Below are 24,958 nucleotides of genomic sequence, written 5' to 3'. Positions count from 1 at the left end.
TAATACACACAAACGTCCCTGACACATTTCTTACGTGTAATTGACACGCTTCTGTTGAATATTTACTTTAAAGAAATGGTTTTGTGTCTTTGAAAAAGTCCGTTAGCATCTAAGCTAACCGGTTTCAGAAGAGAACGTTAGGCCTAAGTTACGTTAAGTTAAGGTCTTATTTATGAAAGTTTGGGTTTTTAAACACATATTTATTGTAGATAACAGTTTTTTATAGTTTTGCTGGTAATTTGTCAATGGGTGATTGGAAGTAAGCTAATTTATTTAACCTAAAAGAATGCACTGTATTGTTAACTTAATCAGTGACGTCACTTACCAATATTGCTAAAATGTGATTTCAGAATAGCGAGAGAGAAAAAAAATCCTCTACAACAAGGGGTGAGTTATTGTTTAATCATGATAATAATTCCATATGCATTTATTTCACAATATATTATCTTAAGATTTTTATATATTTATCTTTTCTGCATTTCACCTCTGTTCTAGCTTGGTTCCTTTTATTAAACCAATCCCATGTAATATTGTTGGCTCTGTGACAAATAGCTTGTTATGTTCCATGCTGTGATGGCCTGCTGCACCCCCTGTCCAAGACAATCTCCATGGCTATGAACCATATGACTAGTAAGCAAAACCACCTCAAACATACAGTGCACTACTGTTCAAAGGTTTGGGGTCTGTAAGATTTATGCTTTTGAAATAAGTCTCACATTTTAAAATCATTAACCCCAGGGTTTTTCAGTGAGATTGTCCTTGAGAAGCCTGTAGGCTAAATAATCAGCTAAATAATAGGCGACTAATACAATATTATAATGGTCATAGTTATAATAATAATTCATTTAACTATTATGATAACATGATATCCTGGGGCCTGTACCATGAAGCCGGTTTAGGTGGCTAGCCAGCTATGTTTCAGTTTAGTTTCCGCCAACCCTGGGTTTTAGGTACTATGAAAGTAACTTGGCTTTAATCGGTGTTCGTTGCCATGGTATCTTGCGCTGCACGGCTAACCTGCTCCGGGGCAGGTTATGTTCTGGATTCAAGATCTCAGACTGAAGTTTGACCAATCAGCTGAGAGCAAAGAAACATATAGGTGACGTAACTTATTCCCAGTGTCTGTTGCAATGACTTCACCTTTTCTTCCAAATCCTGTGACATCTCAGCGCAAATTGTTTGACGAGCACTTCGTAAAGAAAGAGTTTTTAGCCAGACAAAATCCCCTTGCCTTTCCTGATAGTTATTTGTATGAAAGATACAGATTTTCCGCGGAAGCAATGTCTTATCTTTGCGAACTTCTTGAGCCGCACATAAAGAATTTAACACGTCGAATTCATGCACTTACTGTACCGCAAATATTGCGTTGCGGTTTTTTTTTGTTGCAAGTGGTACATTCTTGCACGGTGGGTGACGCACAGAAACTATAGGGGAAAACACGGTTTGTCAAACCATTCGCAAGGTCGCTCTGCAGGAGTACATGAATAGTTTCATTAATAGTGTTCCCCGGACATTTATCGACCATGTCCATAAAAGAGGGCTTTTATCAAATTGCCTGTAAGATATATTGATAGGGTGACATCACATGAACACATTTTTGTAAAAAAAAAAAAAAAAAAGCAAATTTCACAAATGTACTATACAATACATGTTAAGAATTATTTTAAATCTGTTTTATTATTATTCTGTTAAAGGTACAATATGCAAGAATTTTTGCCGCTAGAGGGCGCTACATTCCAAACAACAACAACGGCGTAGCTTGATGACGATGTGAAGGAGCGTGGAATGATGGGAACTGTCGTTTTAAACTCCACCGTGGATGTAAATCAGTCAGACGGGAATCGAAAAATCATGTTCATGGATGAGGCTAAGTTCTATTTTTATAAATGTTGCGTTTAATGACATGCTTTTTGTGGCGAGGGGGGCGTGGTTCAGCGCGGTCTGTGATGGGAGAGAAAAGAGACGAGCAAGTAGGTCAAGTGCAAATGCACCTGTGTCTTATTGCAGTGATCGGCGTGGAGAGACCGCTTATAAGCCGCGCTGGAACGAGAGAGAGACTGGGGAGAAAATTGGACGCAGAGGAAAAAAACCGGTGGATCCGAGCTCTCATTTTTGAACTGTTTTGTGCCGTCGCGGTTGCCACAGTGAATGCGCGTTGTGCGCGGCTTTTGTTTGTTTTGCTTTATTTTAATAAAGTACGAGTCCCAGTCACGACGACGTGTCTCCTTCCTTCCTGACTCTTAAACCTCATCACACTTTTATTTCATTAAAATGAATTAACCGCAAGAAAAGTAAGGTTTAATACTTCATAGATGTTACTGTATTTGTTGAATTCATTGTTGTGATAACGCTGCGCAGTTTTACATGTTCTAAACAATTGTTGTAAAAGTACATTCGAACATGCCCACATCATTTGCCAAAATACTGATTAATCTTTATGTATAACACATGCTATGTTTATTTACATGGCCATAAACACCAGACGTGATAAACAATGTCAATAAACTAAACACAAATCTAAAGCAATAATACTTTCCTTACATAAACATAACTATTACCGAAATGCTACATTTGGAAAATATAAAATTAAGCATGCTTTGTCGACAGAACCAGCTGCAATCGGTAAAGAATAATTGTGTCCCATAACGACTGCAAGAAACAAGCTAAAGTTTGTAGCTTGATAGACGCTACAACTACAACTTTCGCATTTGTCCAGGACTCCACGCAGTACGAGCGGAAACCGAGGGTAACGTGGATATGACGCAATTGACTGGCGACTCCCAGCTCCCCCCTGCTCTAACGCCCCGTTTCCTTGGTTAAAATCGCAATTTTCTCACGATTTAAAAATAGTTGGAAACATTTGGGATATTGTAAGTAATCAACTTAACAAAATATATAACACTGGCCTTGAGATTTTGGGATATTTTAATGCAAAATTCTTACATATTGTACCTTTAATCTTATGATAGGATTCCCTAGAGTCATTGCAACATGTATGCAGTCTATTGCTCCAATCTCCACTGCTCTAGGGGAACATGAGGCAGATTATGTCAATAGGAAGTCCTATCACAGCCTTAATGTTCAGGTAGAGATGATGGGAATATGTGAGATGACTATTTTCTGTGAGATGAATCTTTAACCACACGTTTCACCTGTGTTCGGCGCTTCAGAGTCACCAGAGCGGACCAGCTGGTGCAGATGTAGATGCAATCACCATACAATATTACACTTAATAAAAGCACAGTGAAACTGCAGATACTGTAGGTCTCAAACTGTTTTATTGGTTTTGTGGGATGGGAGGGAGAAAGAGAGCAAGACAAAGTTGCAATAATAAATATTCATACTAAAGTGTTACTTGGTTATTTTTTTTTGGAGCTTCCTCAGCTCAGTCCAGCTCCTTTAGTGTGCAGTCTAGTTCAAGACTCCTTTAGTGTGCAGTCTAGTTCAAGACTCCTTTAGTGTGCAGTCTAGTTCAAGACTCCTCTTGTACAGGGCCCTGACTGAGTCTGTTTCCACCTGAAACATAATTCCACCACAAACATGATCATTACAAGTTTTCTGGAGGCTCATCAAATCACAAAAAGTTCCTTGACTTCCTACAAACACAGGACTGACTGTAATTTATGGCAAGGGTTTTAAATCCTTACCTTGTTCACATTTCTTCTGAAGGCCATTGAGGTAGAGGCCTCAGTTTCTGGGGCAGGTTGTGAAAAATCCTACAATAAAAGAGATGTGTAAGGGCCAGTCCCTTTTTTATGCCACACATTCAAATGTTTGCCATAATAAAAAGCCCAGTGCGTTCACATCAGCAACTGTCTGAGAACACACAGACAGAGTGTCTTCATTTCCTCCACCCTAATAAATAAAAGTAGGCCAATGTAAAGCATAACTGTTGTAAAGCAGGTTATGTTTGGTGTTCTATCTGCTGCATACTGACCTCTGTGTGGGAGACTGTGTGTATGTGTGCTGGCTTCAACAGGGACACTGTATTTCCCTCTACTGCAGAACATACAGTCAGCCATATTTAAAACTTTAAAAAGTAGTAATGTATTGCACACGTACCCAGTGTTACTTGCTTAGAGGAGCCAGCACCAGGGTCAGATTGTACAGCACCTGTAATCACATCCATAATCGGCCGTCCCTTATTGCCTACTCAGAGCCAACTCCTCCGCCACAGTGTATTCTGGTTTTCTGAATTTAACTCTTTATTTCTGTTTGCTGCAAACAAGTGTTTGTGATAAAATGTTCACAAAAATAATAAAAGGTTGTGGTAAATACTCACCACTTTGAATTATATTTTTATATTTTGTCTTTATCTGCTGCCAAGAACATTTGGAGTTGGGGTTGCATCTAAAAATCAATGAATATTAATCTTTCTTAGTACATACATGCACATTTTTTATATAATATAAAAATAGCCTATAGGCTATATTACACATAAATAGGCTACACATACATACATACAATTTTACATAAATATATAACGTATTTGTTTAACTTACACATTAACAATCAGCAATCTTTCTCCAACAGTCTTCTCTTGCTTTGGCAGCAGAGACCGTATTGTTTCGAGCTTGAAATACATATTTAAATTCATCGTAATTCTGAATGATTATCTCTTGCTCCTCCGCGGAAAAATATATCGCTCTCGCTCTACCCGCGATTGGTTGTTCAGTGTCGACGTCACTCTTTTATGTGCACGCGCGCGTGGAGTAATCATAGCTTGAGGATCAAAGCCTGAGTTGACAGAGAAAGTTGATGAGCTGCATCATGGTACCAATAAAGCCTGATTGCATCGGTTTGGTTTTGTCAACTCAAAACTAATCCTGTAACCCCGAGTTTGTTCAGCTACCTTCATGGTACAGGCCCCTGATCATTAGTATATTTTATTTTATTTCTTTAGGTCTGTTTTGAATTATGTTGGCCAATGAGACTGACACCATACTGTCCAACTCAAAGGTATTTATGTATTTGTATGTTTTTTTTTTTATTGATCAATACTGAAATTCTTTGTACTTTTAAATGCTGAATGTGGTTCAGGGGGTCGACAACTTTAGGCAGTTATTTTTCACAGATATCTTGGGCAGCTGTGGCTCATACTCTTAGCCTTTAAAAATGTTTGAATTGATATCCCCAATGCAATATCAGGGGGTAAATATATCATTAGAGTTCTTAAAGTTATGGCTTTGCTCTTGTTACCAGATGAGATATAATCCCTATTGTTTGGCCCTGTGATTCTTCAGGACAAGACCTTGATGCCATCCATAGTCAGTAGATGAAGAAGGTGAGTTTAGCCCATCTTGTCAAAATGCCCATCTTGGCGAGTTTCCTCGTAAACAGTCTTGTGTGTTTTAAACAGAAAGAAAACAGATGCGTGTCATTTATATTAGGTCTGCGCATTCGTCTTAAAGGGACAGTAGCCTAACGTACCCGCAGCTGTTTGTGTCGCCAATGGTGATCAAACATCAAAAGAGAAAATGACTTGTAGCTTTAGCAAAGATACATTTAATTAATTTATAGTTATTTTATTTTTACAGTGAAGACTTATTTTACATTTTGATAATTCAATTTCTGTACCTGATGTTTTCAGATTTAACTGAAAAACATAATGCACTGCTTATTTCAACTGTATTTTTCTTCTATTGTATTTATCTATGCTTGTTATCTATTGTAATTTTCTATGCAGGTTCACTCCTCTACAAAATCCCCCCAATAGGGGTTATGCGGAGCGCCCAGCGGTCGAACCGGAAAGAGGTCTAAGCATTTCTGCTTTTCACTTCCGTACACATCTGCAGCGGTAGGTGATCTCGGTTTACTGTTAATTTACATTTACATTTACATTTATTCATTTAGCTGACGCTTTTATCCAGAGCGACTTACAATTGCTATATATGTCAGAGGTCGCACGCCTCTGGAGCAACTAGGGGTTAAGTGTCTTGCTCAGGGACACATTGGTGTCTCACAGTGGATTCGAACCCTGGTCTCTCACACCAAAGGCATGTGTCTTATCCACTGCGCCACCACCACCCCAATTTTCGCTTATTACACTAAAATTCTTATTTCTGTTTTAATTAAAATGTCACGAATGCTAAAATATCAGAAAAGGGAACATCCGAACAGCAGTTTTTGTTGTGTGCCAATCTGCTCTATGTCGGGGAAAATGAGTAGTACAGAAGTACAAATGGGTTCTGTACTCATAAAGTGACATCAACATTCGCGTCAGCAGTAGCATTCGCCATCAGGCAAATGTTATTTAAATAAACTCCTGATGTACTTACAAACTTTCCAATGCCTGGTTTAATGAGTACAGAACCTATTTGTACTACTGTAGAAGTTTGGTGCCATTCTGGGCATTATTAGTGGGGTAATTTACGAGATACAAACCTGGAGCCGCGCATGCACTAAACCATACGGCTGATATCTCTAAATAAACTCAACATTTTTCAATATTGTGCAGCCCTAATATTGAGCATATCTTAAAGTGAACTTGGAATGATAATTTGTGATACCAGATGAGATGTATGTATGATAGATTTTGAACTGTAATATATATTTTTTTTTTTTCAGGTTTTCTGGGATCCCAGCGGAAGGCATCAAGGCATCAGATGTTGGCCTGGACAGATGTTCCTGTAAACTACACCGACCTTTGCTTTTGCATGGATGGCTGATTATTACCATGTTCTGTGAGGGCATTATTATAGCAAAACTGAGCACCTGTGACGGTGGAATTTGTAGGTGTAAAGTCACAGATAAAAAAAAAAAATTGATAGTAGTTTCAAACTTTTTTTCTCTTTCTCTCTCATAAACAACACAGCAGTTACAGGTTTTCAAATTCTTCATTGGAGGTGAGACTTATACGTTATATGTAGAGCGAATTCGCAGGTCAGAGTTCACTAGACTTGAATATTATTTTCTCTGTTTTTTATTTGACTTCAGAGTCGAAAGTGGGCTTAAAGGGTACATAGGCTTAATGGATATCCTTACCCCTATATAAAACATTCCTTTTTTGATTTGTAGTCTGAAATAATAAATTGTGCAATATAAATAAATGCAATGTAGTGTTTTCAAATATATACATTTTTCTATACACATTGATGCTGAAATATCTGAATAAATACACTATACCAGCAGCGCTCGTGCTCTCATATCTCCTACAGCTTGTGACACACAATCCCACCTCACTCTTTTCATTTGCTCCGGATTAATTTTAATGCCATTACAGGGCTTGAATTTTGGCATGGGATTGTGTGTACATGTAACGCGTTGTCTTTTTATTTTCTTGTTAAATTTGCAGATGGTTTTGGAAGTTTAAATGTTTTGAGCGGAGTGAAGATTGGCACATTCATGTATATTGTATATAAATGAAGACTTTTTCAATTTTGTTCTAAGTTATAGGCTACAGTTTGCAAAAAGATCGTTTTAATTAAAATGTTTGTGCAGTTTTATTTATTGAAATATTTTCATGTTTGAAATATTAATTGTAAATTACTGTTCCTGAATACATTTTGCTAACGCTGTTTTTGATGACTTATTTTAGGTTGATAATTAAACAATGAATCAACAAAAACATGGATTGTGTGCTGATTTATTTATTTAATACAAACTGATTGATTTACTTATTAATGATAGTTTCTGTAAATTCAATTTATTGTAATAATATATTCATAGGATTTTTAAGTGTTTGAACAATAAACAATGTAGAATATGTTGTTTGTAGACCTATAATTTGTGTACAGGCATATCAGGATGTGTAGACGTTAGGAGAACCTTCCGGGAACGTTCCGAGAACCTATAGGGAACGTTCTATTAACGTAAAGAAAACTTTCCTGGCTAACCAATAGGGAACGTTCTTGGGAACATTCCGGGAACGTTCTGGGAACCAAAAACTAACGTTCCCAGAACGTAAAATTGTTAGCTGGGAGTGTATGATTATGACCCAGACAGCATTACAGGTCAGAAGTCAGATTGGATTAGCCTGGGAAAACCCAGACAACTTCCGGCAAATTTAGATTTGCTCTGCAAGTAGTCTGGCAAAGAGCTCATTCAAGCCCATTTCTAATCCGTCGAAATCGCGGCACCAATCAGAAACGGACAGGAAGCACGCGACAGATCCGTCCGATAAAGATGACGAAGTAGTATGTCCCAAAGCTTGCCTACTTTTTTGCTACACATTCAAAAGTAAATACCTTTTCTTCACAAAAAGAGTACATACTTTTATGGCGTAGTGTAACATAGGGACGCAGCATATGGCTTTACATGATGACGATCGCTCTGATTGGTTTTAGGCATTTGAGCGACGTCCGTTGGTGACGCCCCTTTGGAAATGAGTTATTAGGTGTGTTCGACATCGGCTGCGGCTGGATGTAACCGATCGGCGAGAGTAGCCGCGGGGAGGAGCTGCAAACGGAGACGTGAAGTCGGACACTTTCTGGTTCCCGTAGTGACCGCTCACGTGGTGTTCGCGTACTTTACCACAGCTGAAGTGAAATAAATGTAATATTGGCCAAATAATACACAGATGTTTCAGAGAAATTTTCATTCAATAGGCCTACTTTATGTACTGCTTCATACAGCGTCTGTTTGAACAAGAATAAAGTTCAACATAATTGCTACAACAAATGAAGTGGAGTCTACGTTTTTTAATCAGTTTTAATTTGATAAACATGACACAATATAACATACTACATGAAAAGAGTGTTTACTGTTATAAAAAACTGATTTGTGAGCTTTAGAGTAAAGGTGTTCGAATAAACACGAAACACACGTGATCGTTGTCATGCGGTGAATCCGGCCAATCGTGGGACAGCTGTGTCGTCATCAGCCCTCCTGCAGCCCAGTGCAGCCGCTCTTGAGAAGCTGCGCTGGCTGAGTTCTCCGGCTACTCTCGAAATGCTCTCGCGGTACTTTGATGGCATATGTCACAGTCACGTGGCGTTGGCGCTGTATCAAGTCGGACAAAATTTCTAACCGGCATGCACTGCTTCAAGTCCACGGTGGTGGTGGCGCAATGGATAAGACACATGCCTTTGGTGTGAGAGACCCGGGTTCGAATCCACTGTGAGACACCAATGTGTCCCTGAGCAAGACACTTAACCCCTAGTTGCTCCAGAGGCGTGCGACCTCTGACATATATAGCAATTGTAAGTCGCTTTGGATAAAAGCGTCAGCTAAATGAATAAATGTAAATGTAAATGTAAGTCAGCCGCCGATCGGTCTGCGCAGAGCTGTATGAAGTCGAACAAGCCTATTAATTAAGCTTTGCCAGACCATAAATCAAGCGTAGCGTTAGTTCTGGCAGGTCACGTTAGTCAAGCTCGCATCAGCTGACTATCAGCTGATCCACATCTACCTATAGGAATACGACGCCTATCACCGTATACATAAGCTGCTTCAGTATTAGGCTTGTTTGAGATGAGCAAAATCTGCGCAGAACCGATCACCGGTGATCAGCGCGAGATGCATGCCGGTTAGAAATGTGTTTTTTGTTATTTTTATTTATTTTTTATTAGACATTAGACATAACAAACATCAAAAAACACAATAACAAGACATCCAAAACAATTTTTTCAAAGAAAAAATCCAGAAAAAAAGTAAGGGGATAAAACCAATCTGTTATGTATAGAAACCAATAATTTGTACTACTTACAAAAAAAACAGAAACAACATTAAATCAATTTTCAATTAGCTTCAATTCTTTAGCAAATATAATTGTATCACTACATTTTTTGTTATCAATACATTTGAGAGACTCAATATACAATTCAAATTCACTCAAAAAAACCTTCAAACATGGTTTAGAATTACTCCATTTACTCTTATGAATATGAAATTTACCTAACAATATCATAAGATTCATCATAAAATTAACAGAAGCAATTTTCGACTCAAAATAAATGATAACATCTTTGGATGCAAGTTCACAATTATGACCAGACTTCTGTTGAAAGTGCCTAGAAAGATCATCCCAAATTTTTTTTGAATGATAACATTCAAAGAAAAGATGTAGAATTTTTTCTGGCTGATCCAAACAAAAAGTACAATTTTCATCAATATCCATAAATTTTGATAAAGTATAATTACTAACATAAATATTATGGAGAATTTTCAAATGTACTTCTCTAAGTTTGTTAAATATACAAAACCGAAAGGGAAGCAACCAAGCTTTTTTCCAGATAATCTCTGAGAAGCAAATATTCCAGAAAATTTTCCCTCTAGGCTGAACAAATTAATTTTTATAAAATATATTTCTAATGAATTTATTTGAGCACTTTTTACTGGTAATGTCTACACCATTTAAATAAAGAATGGGATCAATTCTACAAATGTTAAGGGACATCATATGGCTTCTCATTAACATCATTAAACCAGTAGGAATGGCTTTTATTACAGAAAAATACTCTTTATATTTAATAGGAAATGCCCACTTATTCATGAAATTTTCATAAGAAAGAAACTGAGCTGACTGATCTAAAAGGTCAGATAAGAAGTAAATTCCTTTATCTTTCCAACTCTGTAAATAAAGAGATTTCCGGTTTACTGTAATATAAGCATTATTCCACAAGATTGCTTTATGTGGGGAAAAGTTATGTACATAACATAACTTCCAGGCCTTAAGAGCTTGTTGGTAAAAGTTGGATAATGTCACAGGCAGTTTGCTAATAGAGTAATCACATACTAACAAAAAATTGAGACCTCCAATCTTTTAAAAAATATTATATGGAATAAAAAAACCATATTGAGTCTGATTTAAGAAGACAGTTTCTGAGCCATTTTACTTTGAAAGTATAATTTAAATCGAAAAAATCCAAAAGCTCAAAACCACCTTCATTTCTTGGACCATGAAGAACCTCCTTTCTTAAATGATGATGTTTATTCTTCCAAACAAATTTTGTAAATAACTCATTGATTTTTTTACAAATCGAATCTTGAACAGCAAGAGATAAAGCTGGATAAACAAATCTAGATACCCCTTCTGCTTTGGTTAATAGGACTCTGCCTATGATAGTCAAGTCTCTTTGAAGCCAATTATTAAAGATGTTTTGAGTTTTTTTAAGTTTGGGGGAAAAATTTAATTCTTGTCTTTCCGCTATATCTTTTGTTACATTTATTCCTAAATACTTAACCTTGTTTTTTACTGGGATATTACATATATTTTTTTCTTTTGAGTCATAGAGACACATTATTTCACATTTATTTACATTTAGCTTTAATCCTGAAGCATCAGAAAATGCACCTACTAGCTGCAATACTGCGGGCAACTGTTCTTTATCTTTCAAAAAAAGAACAGTATCATCCGCAACCTGAGTTAGTCTAAGCTGTTTATTGAAGATGGTAAGTCCTTGAATATTTGGAGAATTTAAGACTTTTATAGAAAGAAACTCAACTACAATGAGGAACAAGAAAGGGGCTATAGGACAACCTTGGCGCACTCCTCTACAGATGGGGAATCGTTTAGAGGTGTTAGGATATAAATTAATCGAGCTATTAATACCTTTATGGAACATTTTAATTATAGAAATAAATCTTTCCCCAAAACCAAAGGATTCAAAAGCCCTATAAATAAACTGATGCTCAATCGTATCAAACGCTTTGTGGAAGTCTAAGAAAACAATTAAAGCCTCTGAATCTACTAAATTTGAGTAGTCTAATAAGTCCAAAATTAGTCTAATGTTCCAAGTTATGTGCCGTCCAGCCATAAATCCAGTTTGACAATCATTAATTATTTTGTCTAGACCTTATTTCAAACGAACTGCATAAACAAGAGATAACAATTTATAATCTACATTTAATAATGTTATAGGGCGCCAATTATCCAGGATCAATGGATCTTTATCGGGTTTCGGAAGGAGGGTTATTAATCCCCGTTTCATCGAAGTCGATAACTCATTCGAATCAATACATTCCTTATACATTTCGAGTAAGGGGTTTTCAATAATATCCCAGAAGCAGAGATAAAATTCAACTGAGAGACCATCTGTGCCTGGCGATTTTTTCTTCTTCATTGAATGAATAGCTGCCTGTAAACAACTCTTGTTTCCTTAGTTCTTCATCACAAAGGTCTCGAAATTGAATAGAAATAGATGAGACAGATTGCTTAACTGACACAAAAAAGTCGGAATACTTATCAGTTTCAAAAACTGATTCATATAACTTAGTGTAGAATGATTCCACATAATTTGTAATCAATTTTGGATTTGAAGTTAGTACATCATTAATTTTAAGAGAGGAGATCATTTGTCTTTTATAATTTCGTTTTTCTAGAGAAAAAAAATAACTAGTATTCTTTTCCCCCTTTTCTAACCACTTGGCTCTTGAACGAATGAATGCCCCTTTTGCTATATTAATATATATAAGATCAATTTCAGTTTGTATTGTCTCCAATCTGACTTTTTCTACTTCTGTAAGATTAACTTTTTTCAAAAGAAAGTATAATTCTGTCATAAGAGCCTTTTCCTTATTCAAATTTTTTTTTTTTACTTTCTTACTAAAATAAACAGCTGACTGTCTAACTTTAAACTTAAATAATTCCCATTTTTTAACGTGAGACATTTTCTTATTTCCAAAAATGAGTTGAGCTACTTCTCGAACCTGGGTAACAAACCCTTCATTGCTTAGCAAGTTGTTATTTAATTTCCAATAGCCTTGTATACTATTATTTTTACGATCAGTTCCAGATAGAGTCAAAACAATCATCTTATGATCCGAAAGAGGTGCATGACAGTATGTAACATCAGTAACGTATTGGATAGATTCTGGGTTAATTAACCATAGATCAATCCTTGATTGTAAAGACTTTGATGAATTACTCCAAGAATAACATTTTTCATTAAAATTCAAGAATCTCCAAACATCCACTAAAGAAAGATTGGTACATAATGCAGTAGTAAACTTAAATTTTGAAGTAGAAAACATATGAGGTGGGAAACGATCTAAAGAATCATCTGGGGCGTCATTAAAATCACCACCCATTATCAAAAAGGCACCTTGATATTTCCCCAACAGTGCTGAAATAGAATGAATAACCTCCGTAGTAGGGATGGGCGATATCTTATCGTTTGCGATATATCGTTGAAAATTCTCCTCACGATAAAAATGTGTCTCCTCACGGACGTGAGGCTGAAGAGGAGCTTGTTGTTAAGCGAGGAGCTACCTCCACAATTTGGAACTGGTTTGGTTACAGAAAATCAGACGAGGCGCAAACTACCGTAATATGCAAAGTTTGCAGAAAAACGGTGGTTACAAAGAGTGGAAACACGTCCAATTTGTTCCACCATTTGAAACACAAACACAAACCAGAGCATGACGAATGTCTGAAGATACGCGAGGCAACGGAGGGGAAAACTACAAGTGGACCTAGGGGTAAGAAAATTTCCACCCAGACGAAAATTGCCAGCGCATTTGCTAGTTGCGTCCCTTATGATAAGCAAAGTAAACGATGGAACGAATTGACGGAAGCAGTGGCGTTTTGTTTGACAAAAGACATGTTGCCATTCCAAACTGTCGAAAAAGGAGGATTCAAGCGAATGATCCATAAACTGGACCCAAGATACAACATGCCCTCAAGGAAGTACTTTTCCAAAACAGCCCTGCCAGCGATGTATGAAGAGTGCCGCGGTAGGGTACAAACATCACTGTCTACGGCGGACTTTTATGCTTCAACTGCAGACATGTGGAGTAGCAGAGCGACTGAGCCGTACATTAGTCTTACGGTCCACTACATAACGAGTGACTGGAGTTTGAACAGCTGTTGCATCCAGACAAGTTTTTTCCCAGATGACCACACGGGTGAAAACATCGCGAGTGGCTTGAAGCAGTTTCTTTAAGAATGGAATTTAGATGAGGAGAAACAGGTGTGCCTAACAACGGACAGCGGGGCCAATATAGTAAAAGCAGCCACTCTAAACATGTGGACAAGACTGTCTTGCTTTGGCCATTGTCTACACATTGCTATTGGTAAGTTTACTCTTTTTCTCTTAGTGTCAGTATATTTAATGCATGCACACTGAGCAAATATGAGCTTAATATTAACTGTATTTATGTATTTGTTTCTGCATTAGTAACGTGACTGACTATGCATTATTTTGAACAGAAATGCATTACATGTTTAATATTAAATGTTCATTTATTTAAATGATTTTTTTAGTTTCATCTATTTTAATTTTAACTGAACTTTAACTTTTTTCTTTTAACTTTTTTTTTGTTTGTTTGTTTGTTTTTTATTGTATTTATTTTATTCTTGTGCAAAAGAAACGCATAAAAATAAATAGTTTTGTTGTTGTTTTGCAGAGAGAAGCATGAGGGATACCAGGATTGACAGAGCTGTGGGAGTCTGTAAAAAGATTGTCAGTGTTTTTTCGCACAGCTGGAAAAAGCAGCGAACACTCAAAGATGCTCAAGTAGAACTTGGCCTTCCGCCACACAAACTTGTGACTGAATCAGCAACACGATGGGGATCAAGGCAGAAGATGATCGAGCGGATACTTGAGCAAGAGAAGGCCATTACGCAAGTCCTGGCTGCTGACAGGTCAACCAGGCATCTGGTGCCTACTTGGCAGGATATTGATGTCCTAGACTCTGTCAGTAAAGCACTTGGGCCTCTTCTTGATTTTACAGATGCCCTCTCTTCTGAAAACTATGTCACAGTGTCATGCTTGAAGCCTACTCTTCACCTATTCAACAGTGAGCTGCTGCAGGGGAAAGATGAAGACACAGATCTCACCAGGACAATTAAAAGTTCAATATTGGACTACATGAACACCAAATATGGTGACCAAGAGGTTCAGGAACTGATCAACATGGCAACAATTCTTGATCCACGCTTCCGCACTCAGTATATGAGTCAAGAAGAGATCCTGGTCATCAAAGCCAGAGTAGTCAGAGAGGTGGAATCCCTTTCTGTCATGCCAAGTGATGCTGGCTCTTCTACCCCTGTAACGTCATCTGAATCAACAAAAGAAACTCAGAGTGCATCTAAAAGGCAGAAGAAGAGTCTTGGAAGTTTTTTCAAGAAACCAGCTGCTGAGATGACCACCCTTTCTGAAACAGAGAAAATTGAGGCTGAATTAAACAACTACCTGCATGGGCCACTTGCAGATGGTGAAAGCAATCCCCTTACGTGGTGGAAGGTACATGAGGTGAATTTCCCTAACATCAGTCGTTTGGTGAAAAAGTACTTGTGCATCCCCGCCACTAGTACACCCTCAGAGAGGGTGTTCAGCGCTGCTGGAAATGTAGTGACATGCCAAAGGTCTCTTCTGAAACCAGCTACTGTGAATATGTTGGTCTTCTTGACCAAAAATCTTAAGGTGTGAGCCCTGTTCTCTTTTTGAAAGCTACTGAATCACACTAGTATGCGTGTTATACAACTTGCACTACCAGACATGTTCATGTCAGCCTCATTTCTATATTTTGCAAGAGTATATCAGTGTTTACAGTTTAATTAAACTTTTATTTAAATTTAATTTATTGATTTGTTTTTTAATTTATCATCTTGTTTTGCACTATTTTGTAAACTATCTGAAGACATAGTTGGGATCATTACTTTTTGATACAGTGTTTGCACTATTTTTACAATTTGTTCCATGGGACAAGAGTGTTGATAATTTAACTACCTAATTGGTGTTAGCATGTTCCACTTACGTATTATATTTACATTCTAAGAGTGTGTTTCACTCTGAACTTCTTTACTTTATCAGGTTACTTTAACATGTTTGTTACTTTATCAGGATTTATTTGCAGTTGTACTCTGTTGTAATTTTGAAACACAACTGCAGACATATTGGTGATTGTTACTTTTGCTGTTTGCTTTGCACAATTTTTGGAAATAAAAAAATAAAAAAATTTTAACTTGTAATTGATTTGAATTATTATTGTGTAATTGTTGTTGTGTGATGTTTTTCAGCACAGTCACTGGAACACAACTTAAACATAACATAATCTGATATTTTACAGAAGAAAATAATTTATCGTCATTTGTATCGTTATCGCAATAAATCCCTGAAATTATCGTGATACATTTTTTAGGCCATATCGCCCATCCCTACTCCGTAGACATATTTTTGGCTTGAACTGAAGAATTATGACCATAAAAATTCCCTAAAACAAAAACAGAATTATCCAATTTAACAACCATAAGTAACCATCTACCTTCTTTAGAGCTAACCAATTCTAATGTGTCACCTTTAAATTTATTTAACAGAGTAGCGACACCTGCCGAATGATGAGAACCATGAGAAAAGAAGATTTGATCGCCCCACTGAGAACGCCACCATTTAATATCAGATTCACACGAATGAGTCTCTTGTAAAAAAATTATATTTGCATTTGCACGCCTAACAAAAATAAACATGGACTTCCTTTTAGTGCTGTCTCGTAAACCCCTAACATTAAGAGAAACAACCTTTAAGCAACTAAAAACAAAATCAGACATAAAAATAAAAAAAATATAGAAAATCTTATTTGGATGTCAGAACAGTGTTATATAAAGAACCCTGAAACAAAAGAAATTCACAAACCAGTCGGTATTGATCCACTCCAAATTACGAGGAGTCACATCACCTGGACGAACGCAAATGGCCTGAAGACCGCGCAAGATTTCAGTTCAAATGTCTACCCAGCATAGTTTTATCTTCTCCATCAATAAAAGCATCTGCTCCACGAAAGTAAGCTCTCTTCCCCTCTTCTCTCGCCGCCTTTACCTTTGGCCATAGCAGCTTCCTCTGTTGTCTTTCTGCAAATGTCAGGTCCTCAGCCAGGCGAACCCCTCTTTCCTTAAGTGCAGGATGATCCCGAGCAGCTTTCCAGACTTTCTCTCAGTAGGTCCTGAGCGCGAACTGGATGATGACCGGCCTAGGACGGTTACTTCCAGAACCAGGACGTCCAATCCTATGGATTGTGTCGACAAAAAATCGGATGTCATCTACCTCGTCCGGAGTCAACATTTTTCAGGATTTCGAGCACTTTGATTCTTATATTTTCTCCATCCGTTTCTCTCAGATTATTTAACCTCAAATTCCATCTCCTACTGTAGATCTCGGCTTGATCGCACTTGCCTTGAACCAACCGGACCACCTGCTCAATCTGCGATTCTCATTAGACTTGACCCTTGCAGAAAGAGATTTCATCTCCTCGGCCACAAAGTCAGTCGTCTTTGCTAGATTAACTATAGTGACCGAGTTCTGGGCAATTTGTTGTTCCACCGATGAAAAGCGATCATTAAGAGCGTTAACAGCACGAAGTATATCGGCATTAGATACTTTGAGGTCTTCTTCCTGACAAACTTTTTTTGAAAGAGGACTACCTGTTGGAGTATTTGGGGATGAATCAGCTCCAGATGATGCTTCGAAAAGCGAAGAGAGTAACTTTCTGTCCTTGTTCAGTTCTTTGGCATTTTGGAAGATCCACACGTGGACTTGCAGAGTAGGCTTGCGTGACAGTCTGAGATTTCTGTTAAGTAAATTTAAAGCATTCTACCTTAAAAAATTATTATCACGCCATGTCTTGTAATTAAAGTGAACAGATTCGGCCAGAAAATGCAACTCCTCAAAACGCCTCAGAGCTCGAACCAACACAACTGTTTAGGTCGCCATCTTGCGCCACCTCTCGGTTAGAAATGTGTCCGAGTGCGGACCGCCTGGCTCTGATGTCATGCTGACGTATGTCAAAAATCTCTCGCGAGCGCAAGGCGCACGTGTCGGATTTTGCAGTCGAGCGCAGTTGCTCTCCACCGACTGCGCTGATCAAAAGCACGATGGGAAACGACTTGCTGACGACACAGCTTAATGCTCATTGGTTTAAACAACTGTGATGTATTGTTCTCTTTTAAAATGTTTGATTTTAAAACTCTAATATCAGGTTTTATGTGTATATGTTATGTGTGAATATTCCCAAACTATCTGACAGTGCTCTTTGGGTTATGCAATTTAATTTTTATAAAAAAAGAAAAGAAATAAAAACACATATGTCTGTATTAAAAAAAAAAAATTTTTTATAAACTTGTATTTGGAATGGAATTAAATAACAAGTACTTTGGGTGTCTTGTTCATTTTATTTATTTTCATATAAAAGCAACATAACTTGAATTACATCCAGTTTATTAGCAACACTGCACGAGCGTGAATCCCGCGATATCCATCTTTGATCTCGCAATGGTCAGATCCACTACGAGAAGAGAGATCTGTCCGGCTTGCCTGCGCTTTTTTCACTCCTCCCCTCACTGCAGCCGCCTACTCTCGCATACATTTCAGGCGAGGCAAGGCGCATCTCAAACAAGCCTATTATCAGCAACTATCGCGTTTCTCATGAGCGAATTAAATGGCGAAATTCGGAGGCAAACAACATCATCTCACAAGGAATCGTGCAATCGGGAATTTAGCAAGAGGAATTAATTCCCCACAAGGATTTCACCTCAGATTCATCTTAAACTTGAACACGAGATTTGGCCTATTTCACAAAATGGCGACCGTGACCGGAAGTAGGGTAACACTACTTCCGGTCGCGCCACCGCCCACTCGATCGCCATTCATTTTTAAAATGGACTGTGAACAGCGTGTTTTCTCTCAGTCATTCATGTATTTGCCAAAAGTACATATATCAGATGATGTCCGTTTTGTTGACAGTTTTCAGGGAGATGTGAAAAGATCAAAATTGGACAAAGGTTACAAATTCTTTTTTGAGCAATTTATTTTTGATTACCAAGGTATGTAGTATATTTACGATAGCCAATTTACAATTTATCTTTTGTTGGTTTTTATGGATGATTTCAAAGCAGTGTAATAAAACAAAATCAGTTTTAACCATGTGTGTATGTGTGTATTTGGACACTTCAGTCTCAAATATTATTGCAGGGACAGTGGTAATTAGGGCCAGATGTTATAGGTTATTAAGAAAGCGTGAGGAACCACATCAGCTTGAGGTAAATACATACTGGATTTAGCTAATGATGAATGGTATATTTTCTAATAACCAGATAAATTCTAATGTATTACTTGTCTCAGTATCAATAGTAACAGCAGCTATAGTTAGAAGAAAAAACAAACACATTCATTAAAATTGCATTACACTTGATGACTAAGCTCACACTTACTATATCTATACCCACAATACATTGCAATGTTTTTTGATTGTATGTGTGATATCTAGTGGCTTTTTTTTAAAAAGTCCATGTTATTTAGTCCAGGAGAGTGCAGCAATCTTACACTAGATTATGGCTCACCTTCATGTTACCACCTTGAATGAAACTAAGAATTGTACATCTTTACAGTGAATTTAATTTAACTTTGCTATTTTATCTAAACATGAAAATAATGAAATTAAGGCAAATAAATAATAAACAAATTTTAGACTAAAAGCATGAATGCAGTAAGTGATATTACGCTAAAAAAAATCATGTTCCAAAAACATAATTTTAGTGTCTCTAGAGACCCCCCCCCCCCAAAAAAAAAAAAAAAAAACAGTGTACACCCTAAATGAACAACACACAAAGGTTAAATGAAGATGTGAAATATATGAGTCTTTCTATCACTTTCTTCAGATCACGCTTGAATCCAACTATCCACCTCAAATGGCAGCTTATACTTGTACTTGTGCTGCTGGAAGAAGTTTGTGCAACCACCTGGTAGCACTACTTTACCAGACAGCACATTACAGTACATTAGGAACCAAAAATGTTCCAGCTGCCCTTGCTTGCAAGCAGCAGACCTGGCATAGGCCACGCACACAGGTAACAAAAAACACAAAAAACAACAAAAAAACAACTAAACAGTTTTAATTTTGACAAGAGTTAATAATAAATAATTTATGTAAAGTGCATGATGTAAAAATCAGATTACAATCAAGTGCAATATATACATGTTTTGTCAGGGCATCACTCCTGAACCGGTGGATGAGCTTGTAGTGCGCAAGCCAAAAGCCTCTGGTAGGAGCTGTGTGCATGCAGTCTACTCTGTACAGAGCATATGGAGGTGATATCCAAATACTAATACATACATCTTCACATTAGATAAGAATTAACACACTGAAGCATGAACATTTTTGTTTAAGGACCTTTGCCTGACAAAGACATGATTGCTGGAGCAGCATCCCTCATCTCCCTTCGACCACAACCGCTAATAGCCAAAATTATTGATGGAATGTCTGCTGTAAGCATGGTGTCCTCTAAATTTGGAGAGGTCCCAAAAGGTTCACTGCTGTCTTATCAGTGTCCAGCTGTGATGCCAAAGGATGTGCTTGTTCATCCATATGCTCCACAATTCCCCCAATTACCTGTTCGACAATACACACTTCCACAATTTCATTTTGTCCCTGGTAGCTGGGCTGAACTCCTGCATATGCAGAGTCTGGAGGTGACCCCTGAGATATCAGGGATCGTTGAGGAGGGAACAAGGGATCAATCCAAAAGCCCACTCTGGTTTAGCATGCGTCGCCTCCGTCTTACAGCAAGCAAGTTCCATGAAGCTGCTCATGTCAGATCAGAGTCCACAGCAAAGACACTTGCTGGCCGGATCATTAAAGGTGCCCCCCAGACCAAAGCAATGCGTAGAGGAATGGAGCTTGAGCCAGAGGTTCTTCGCCGCTATGCTGAGACGTTTGGAGTTAATGTTCTTCCATGCGGTCTCATCATCCACCCCGATGCTCCACACCTCGGTGCCAGTCCAGATGGTAAAGTGGTGGACCCAAACGAAGAACCTCCCTATGGCCTAGTTGAGGTTAAGTGCCCTGATGTGAACAACATTGGAGAGGCATCACACACCAATGTTATTGGGGGTCAAGCAAAACTTAAAAAAACACACACCTACCACTGGCAAGTCCAGGGTCAGCTGATGGTCACTGGCTTAGCTTGGTGTGATCTGGTGACGGATACAAGGAGTGACTTCACCGTGGAGAGAGTATGGAGGGATGATGAGCTGATCCAAGAAATCAAGGCTAAAGCTGATGAATTCTACTTTGGTACATACATCCATGTTTTGCTAGGGCGAAAATAGTCAAGAAAGTGACCAACCAAAGATGTTTATATTATTCACAGTTTTGCATGTTGTATGTTTCTAAACTTTATGATAAATGTTATTCAAAAAAAAAAATCCAAGCCTGACAGAAATTGATAATTGAATGGATCATTTTGCATGTGACAGCCACACTATATTTTATTATAAAATTACCAAGACAAACAAAATCAAGTAATTATATTTAAAATATACCTTCAGTCAGTTATTGCCCATTTGGATCGCACTTAGTCTGGAACCTCACCCTTGAGCATGCCAAACCCGTGAAAAAAGCACCAGAATGACTTACTCTTGGGATCAGGAACACACAAGCCTTTCCACCACGTCAAGGTGGCGATCCTTGGAAAGGTCATTCACTCTGCATTCATTCTTATTACTACTCACTTTACCTTGCTGTCTTTTATGTCTTACTGCCGCTGCTGCTCTCGCTGTTTGTGTCACTCCTCCGTCCTTCCTGCTGCTGCATGAGCTGCTGCTGTACTTTCCTGGTAGTTCAGTGGCATAACACCTACACCATACACACCACAATCTCACCTCAACACGACCATACACACAACCATACAAACAAGTTTGAATTAATATTTAATTATCATTCATAATGATTTAAGTTAATTTTATCTACACCACAAATTAAGCTAAGTACTTCATCGTCAGCCCCAAACTGCTACCAAATACTTGATGTAGAACTCAGTGGCTCTGCTTCCCTCAAATGTTAGTCTGAAGCCATGTGAACTTAATACTCTGACATATTTTTTAATTTGGGGTTGACACTAGCGATCTTTGGGGTCTCCAGAGTCCCCAGGCAACAACATGTAATTTTATAACAGAATAATAGTTTTGTTTGTTTTTTTTAACAAAAAGTCATTTGATTCTGTTTATTAATGTTTTTACTCCATATTTGTGCAGTTTTGGAGGATCTATGATATATATTATATATAAATATTTAAAAATGCCTTTTTAAATAGGTTTTTATATAAAAACAGTTTATGTAAAATTCACTTTATAAAAGACCCAAATTTCAAAATTTCATTTATGTGGATAACATGGATAATTACACGGTTTTACAACAGATATGTACAGTTATATTATATATTGAGAACAAAAACATGACATGAACATCAAAATGCAATGAACTGAACAGCAATACAAATGAGCAAATAAAGGAGTAAGTGAGTGTGTGTGAGTGTGTGTGTGTGTGTGTGTGTGTGTGTGTGTGTGTGTGTGTGTGTGTTTGAGTGTGAGTGTGAGTGTGTGTGTGTGTGTGTGTGTGAGTGTGTGTGAGAGAGTGTTCACATCGTCGATGTGTCAGCGTCACCAAATTTGGAAGATGTTCCTGGCTGGCATGTTCACTCTTTCCAGTATTGTACCTCACCTTCAAAATCTAAAGGACCCTGGTAATTTGCCATGATGCAACAGCAGGACCACATCTGATTCACTGTGCCTGCCAAGGTGAGAGGAATTGGGCAATCCCAAATGTGGTACTCTTTTACTCGCCTTATTACCCGTTCCACAAGGATGCGGAGTCTGGCTATGGCCTGGGTTCTCTCTGTTTCCTCTCTGCTGAACTGGTCTCTGTGCTTGAAAGGGGGAATGATTAGTTTTGCCCCAACAACCTCCAATAGCTTTCCAATGAGGAAGCCCTTGTCTGCCATAACCTCATCACCTGGCTCCAGCAAGTTCAAGATTCCTGACTGCCTTGTCAACTCTTTATCAGATATAGAGCCAGTAAACAACTTTGATGCAAATGTGATTGCACCACAGGGTGCAACTCCAATCAAAGCTTTGAAGGTGGTATGGCTCTTGTAGGTTGAGAATGTTTCAGAGTGAAGGGTAATTGCCTCTGGGCTCTCACATCTGAACTCTGTGCAGTCAATAATTACCCTCACATTTGGGCAGTACTGCTGAAATTTCACAGGCATTGTTCGCGTCACCTGTTCACGGGTCATCCATATTTGAATGGATCCCAACACAAGGTATAAGTAGTTTGCCCATGTGATGATAATGCGACTCACAGTAGAAGTGCTCACTCCAAATAGCTCAGCTAAAACTCTCTCTCTAAGGCCGACAGCGACCCGCAAGCAAAACATGAAAAACTCATCAATGAGTTGCATCTTACGCTGGGGGCTTGGCTTCACGACCTCTTTCTCTGCAGTGGAAATTCCAATCCTCTTGGCTTTGGACCAGTACACGATCTTGGATGCAGAGGGCTCAATAGATCTCCAGAAAACCATAAATATGTTTTTGGATGAGAACCTTGTGAAATACCTGAAGTCTTCATCAGACACACACCATCTATCCAGCAAAGATCGGGAGATGGTAAGCCTTGACACCAGTTCTTCCAGCTCCTTTATTTTTCCCAGTGCCTCATCAAGAGCACCTAATTAAAGAGAACAAGAGAAAACTTATTTTTTTTGGTGTTAAACATGACACTTTATCATTAGAAAAAAAAGAAAAAAAACATATTAATTTGGTAAATTGCTATTACATGTTTATGCAATTATAGAACAGTTAGAACATCAATGTAAATTCTTTATTCACCCCAACAGCCTCACATACCATTATTTATTAATTTTTTAGGTCCGTTTAATCAATTGATCATATGGTCTTCATTTTTGCACATTTATTAATAACTAGAATTTTCTTTGCTCATGTATGTTCCCTGTCAATGTGCATAAGTGTTCCTGGTGGGGTGTTCCCCAATTCTGCACATTTTGCATGACTCATTAATTAAACACACGATGAGCTCATAGTCACGACTTCAGAAGAGGGAAGTAAGTTAGGATGTTTCCGATAGCACGTAAAGGCAGCATAAAATTACCAGTAAGTTAATAGCTATATTTTAAATCGTGGTATTGGGTTGCACTCCGCAGCAGACCCTGCAAATAATTACATACAACACATTCATCTTACTAACATGCTGCACTGTTAGCATAACTTGTACTATATGCTACAATAATTTTATAAATCTAATCTAACATATTGTATTGGATAACAACATGTTACACTCACCCGGGGGAGGGCGGCTGTCGTAATCGTGCTCCTGCACCAGCAGCGCGGCATCAGCACTCTCCATTTCTGCTTCCTCCTGTACACAACAGACACCTCTTTTTGCCGTCCGTGTCTGGCGTAATTGAACTTCTCCCCAGTTGTTCCAAGCAAATCGGGAAGGCACGGCCTGCGGTGTAAGATAATTACGACCGGACTCTCTAACACGGACTTCATCCTCCGTGAAGTGCTTAGAACACAAAAAAGTGCTGCCTTTCCTGACTGTAAACGTCGGCCCCTCCTCTCTTCGTATAGCCCAAATCCAACGCCTTTTAAACATATCATCGCAAGGAAAGCTGTGGAACGATAAATACGGTTGTTTCTTTTTAGAGTTGCAACATAAAGGTGCGCAACAAGTCTGACTGCTTTTAGTCTCCGCCATTGTTCTCCGACTGCTACTGCTAGCGCTTTCACCGGAAATGAGTTTACCCTACTTCCGGTCTCGGCGGCCATTTTTGTGAAATAGGCCTATACACCTGTTGTCTAATTACCTATGTGCTCCCAATATGCCAATGTCAGAGCGCCCCCAATGGACAAATATATAATTGCATTAAAATGGCTCCTACAAAATATAATGAATAATTTGTGCGTGCCTGATTGGTCCAGATGCTACACAAGACTTTCTCTCTTGATGAAAGACTTGAGACTTTCGCCTTATGAAAGGTGAGGGCTACAATTACCAAACTTATTGTGGTACTATTGGGCTGCTCAATAATAGGGCTTCAATGTTCTGGATTTCTAGAGAATCTGACATGCCTTGGTTACAGGTTGAAATGTTGGCCCCAAGCTTGTAAAGTTTTGCATACCTTCACATAACCCTGACCTATGTTTCACATGCAATAGACTTCAAGGTACATTTTGTCATTGTGTGTGTGGGTGAATTTGAGGAGGTGCAAAGTTATTGGAGTAGGGTG

General features: G+C 38.2%; 1 protein-coding gene and 4 long non-coding RNA genes across 5 annotated transcripts; 1 reads left to right on the top strand and 4 right to left on the bottom strand.

Moving 5' to 3' along the window:
* Positions 1-611: 611 nt before the first annotated feature.
* On the top strand, positions 612-7,301 carry LOC309498528. Its single transcript, XR_014205976.1, has 5 exons — positions 612-630; positions 4,904-4,959; positions 5,203-5,284; positions 5,687-5,797; positions 6,568-7,301. It is a non-coding gene; the product is annotated as an uncharacterized lncRNA (long non-coding RNA).
* Positions 3,380-4,431, bottom strand: LOC309498529. The gene is made up of 3 exons (XR_014205977.1): positions 3,938-4,431; positions 3,648-3,716; positions 3,380-3,516 (listed from the first exon to the last, which is right to left on the bottom strand). It is a non-coding gene; the product is annotated as an uncharacterized lncRNA (long non-coding RNA).
* On the bottom strand, positions 6,533-7,862 carry LOC309498530. Its single transcript, XR_014205978.1, has 2 exons — positions 7,801-7,862; positions 6,533-7,767 (listed from the first exon to the last, which is right to left on the bottom strand). It is a non-coding gene; the product is annotated as an uncharacterized lncRNA (long non-coding RNA).
* A 12,144-nt stretch (positions 7,863-20,006) lies between these two features.
* On the bottom strand, positions 20,007-21,656 carry LOC309500021. Its single transcript, XR_014206446.1, has 3 exons — positions 21,384-21,656; positions 20,796-20,966; positions 20,007-20,715 (listed from the first exon to the last, which is right to left on the bottom strand). It is a non-coding gene; the product is annotated as an uncharacterized lncRNA (long non-coding RNA).
* Positions 21,657-21,711: 55 nt separating this feature from the next.
* On the bottom strand, positions 21,712-24,506 carry LOC309500020 (uncharacterized protein). Its single transcript, XM_082171556.1, has 2 exons — positions 24,009-24,506; positions 21,712-23,376 (listed from the first exon to the last, which is right to left on the bottom strand). The coding sequence occupies exons 1-2, from the start codon at positions 24,424-24,426 to the stop codon at positions 22,346-22,348; spliced, it is 1,449 nt and encodes a 482-aa protein (XP_082027682.1). The 5' UTR covers positions 24,427-24,506; the 3' UTR covers positions 21,712-22,345.
* Between the last annotated feature and the right edge of the window lie 452 nt (positions 24,507-24,958).

The sequence above is a fragment of the Leuciscus leuciscus genome (assembly GCF_965113295.1).
Source record: "Leuciscus leuciscus genome assembly, chromosome: 5".
NCBI classification, from domain to species: Eukaryota; Metazoa; Chordata; class Actinopteri; order Cypriniformes; family Leuciscidae; genus Leuciscus; species Leuciscus leuciscus.
This window is presented reverse-complemented; position numbering and strand designations above follow the sequence as displayed.

Bases quoted from the DNA above. Each gene is read 5' to 3' on its own strand.
- LOC309500020 (XM_082171556.1), bottom strand. From the start codon at position 24,426: ATGGCGGAGACTAAAAGCAGTCAGACTTGTTGCGCACCTTTATGTTGC. The intron at 23,377-24,008 runs GTGAGTGTAACA...CTCTTTAATTAG, and splicing joins CGACAGCCGCCCTCCCCCGG to GTGCTCTTGATGAGGCACTG.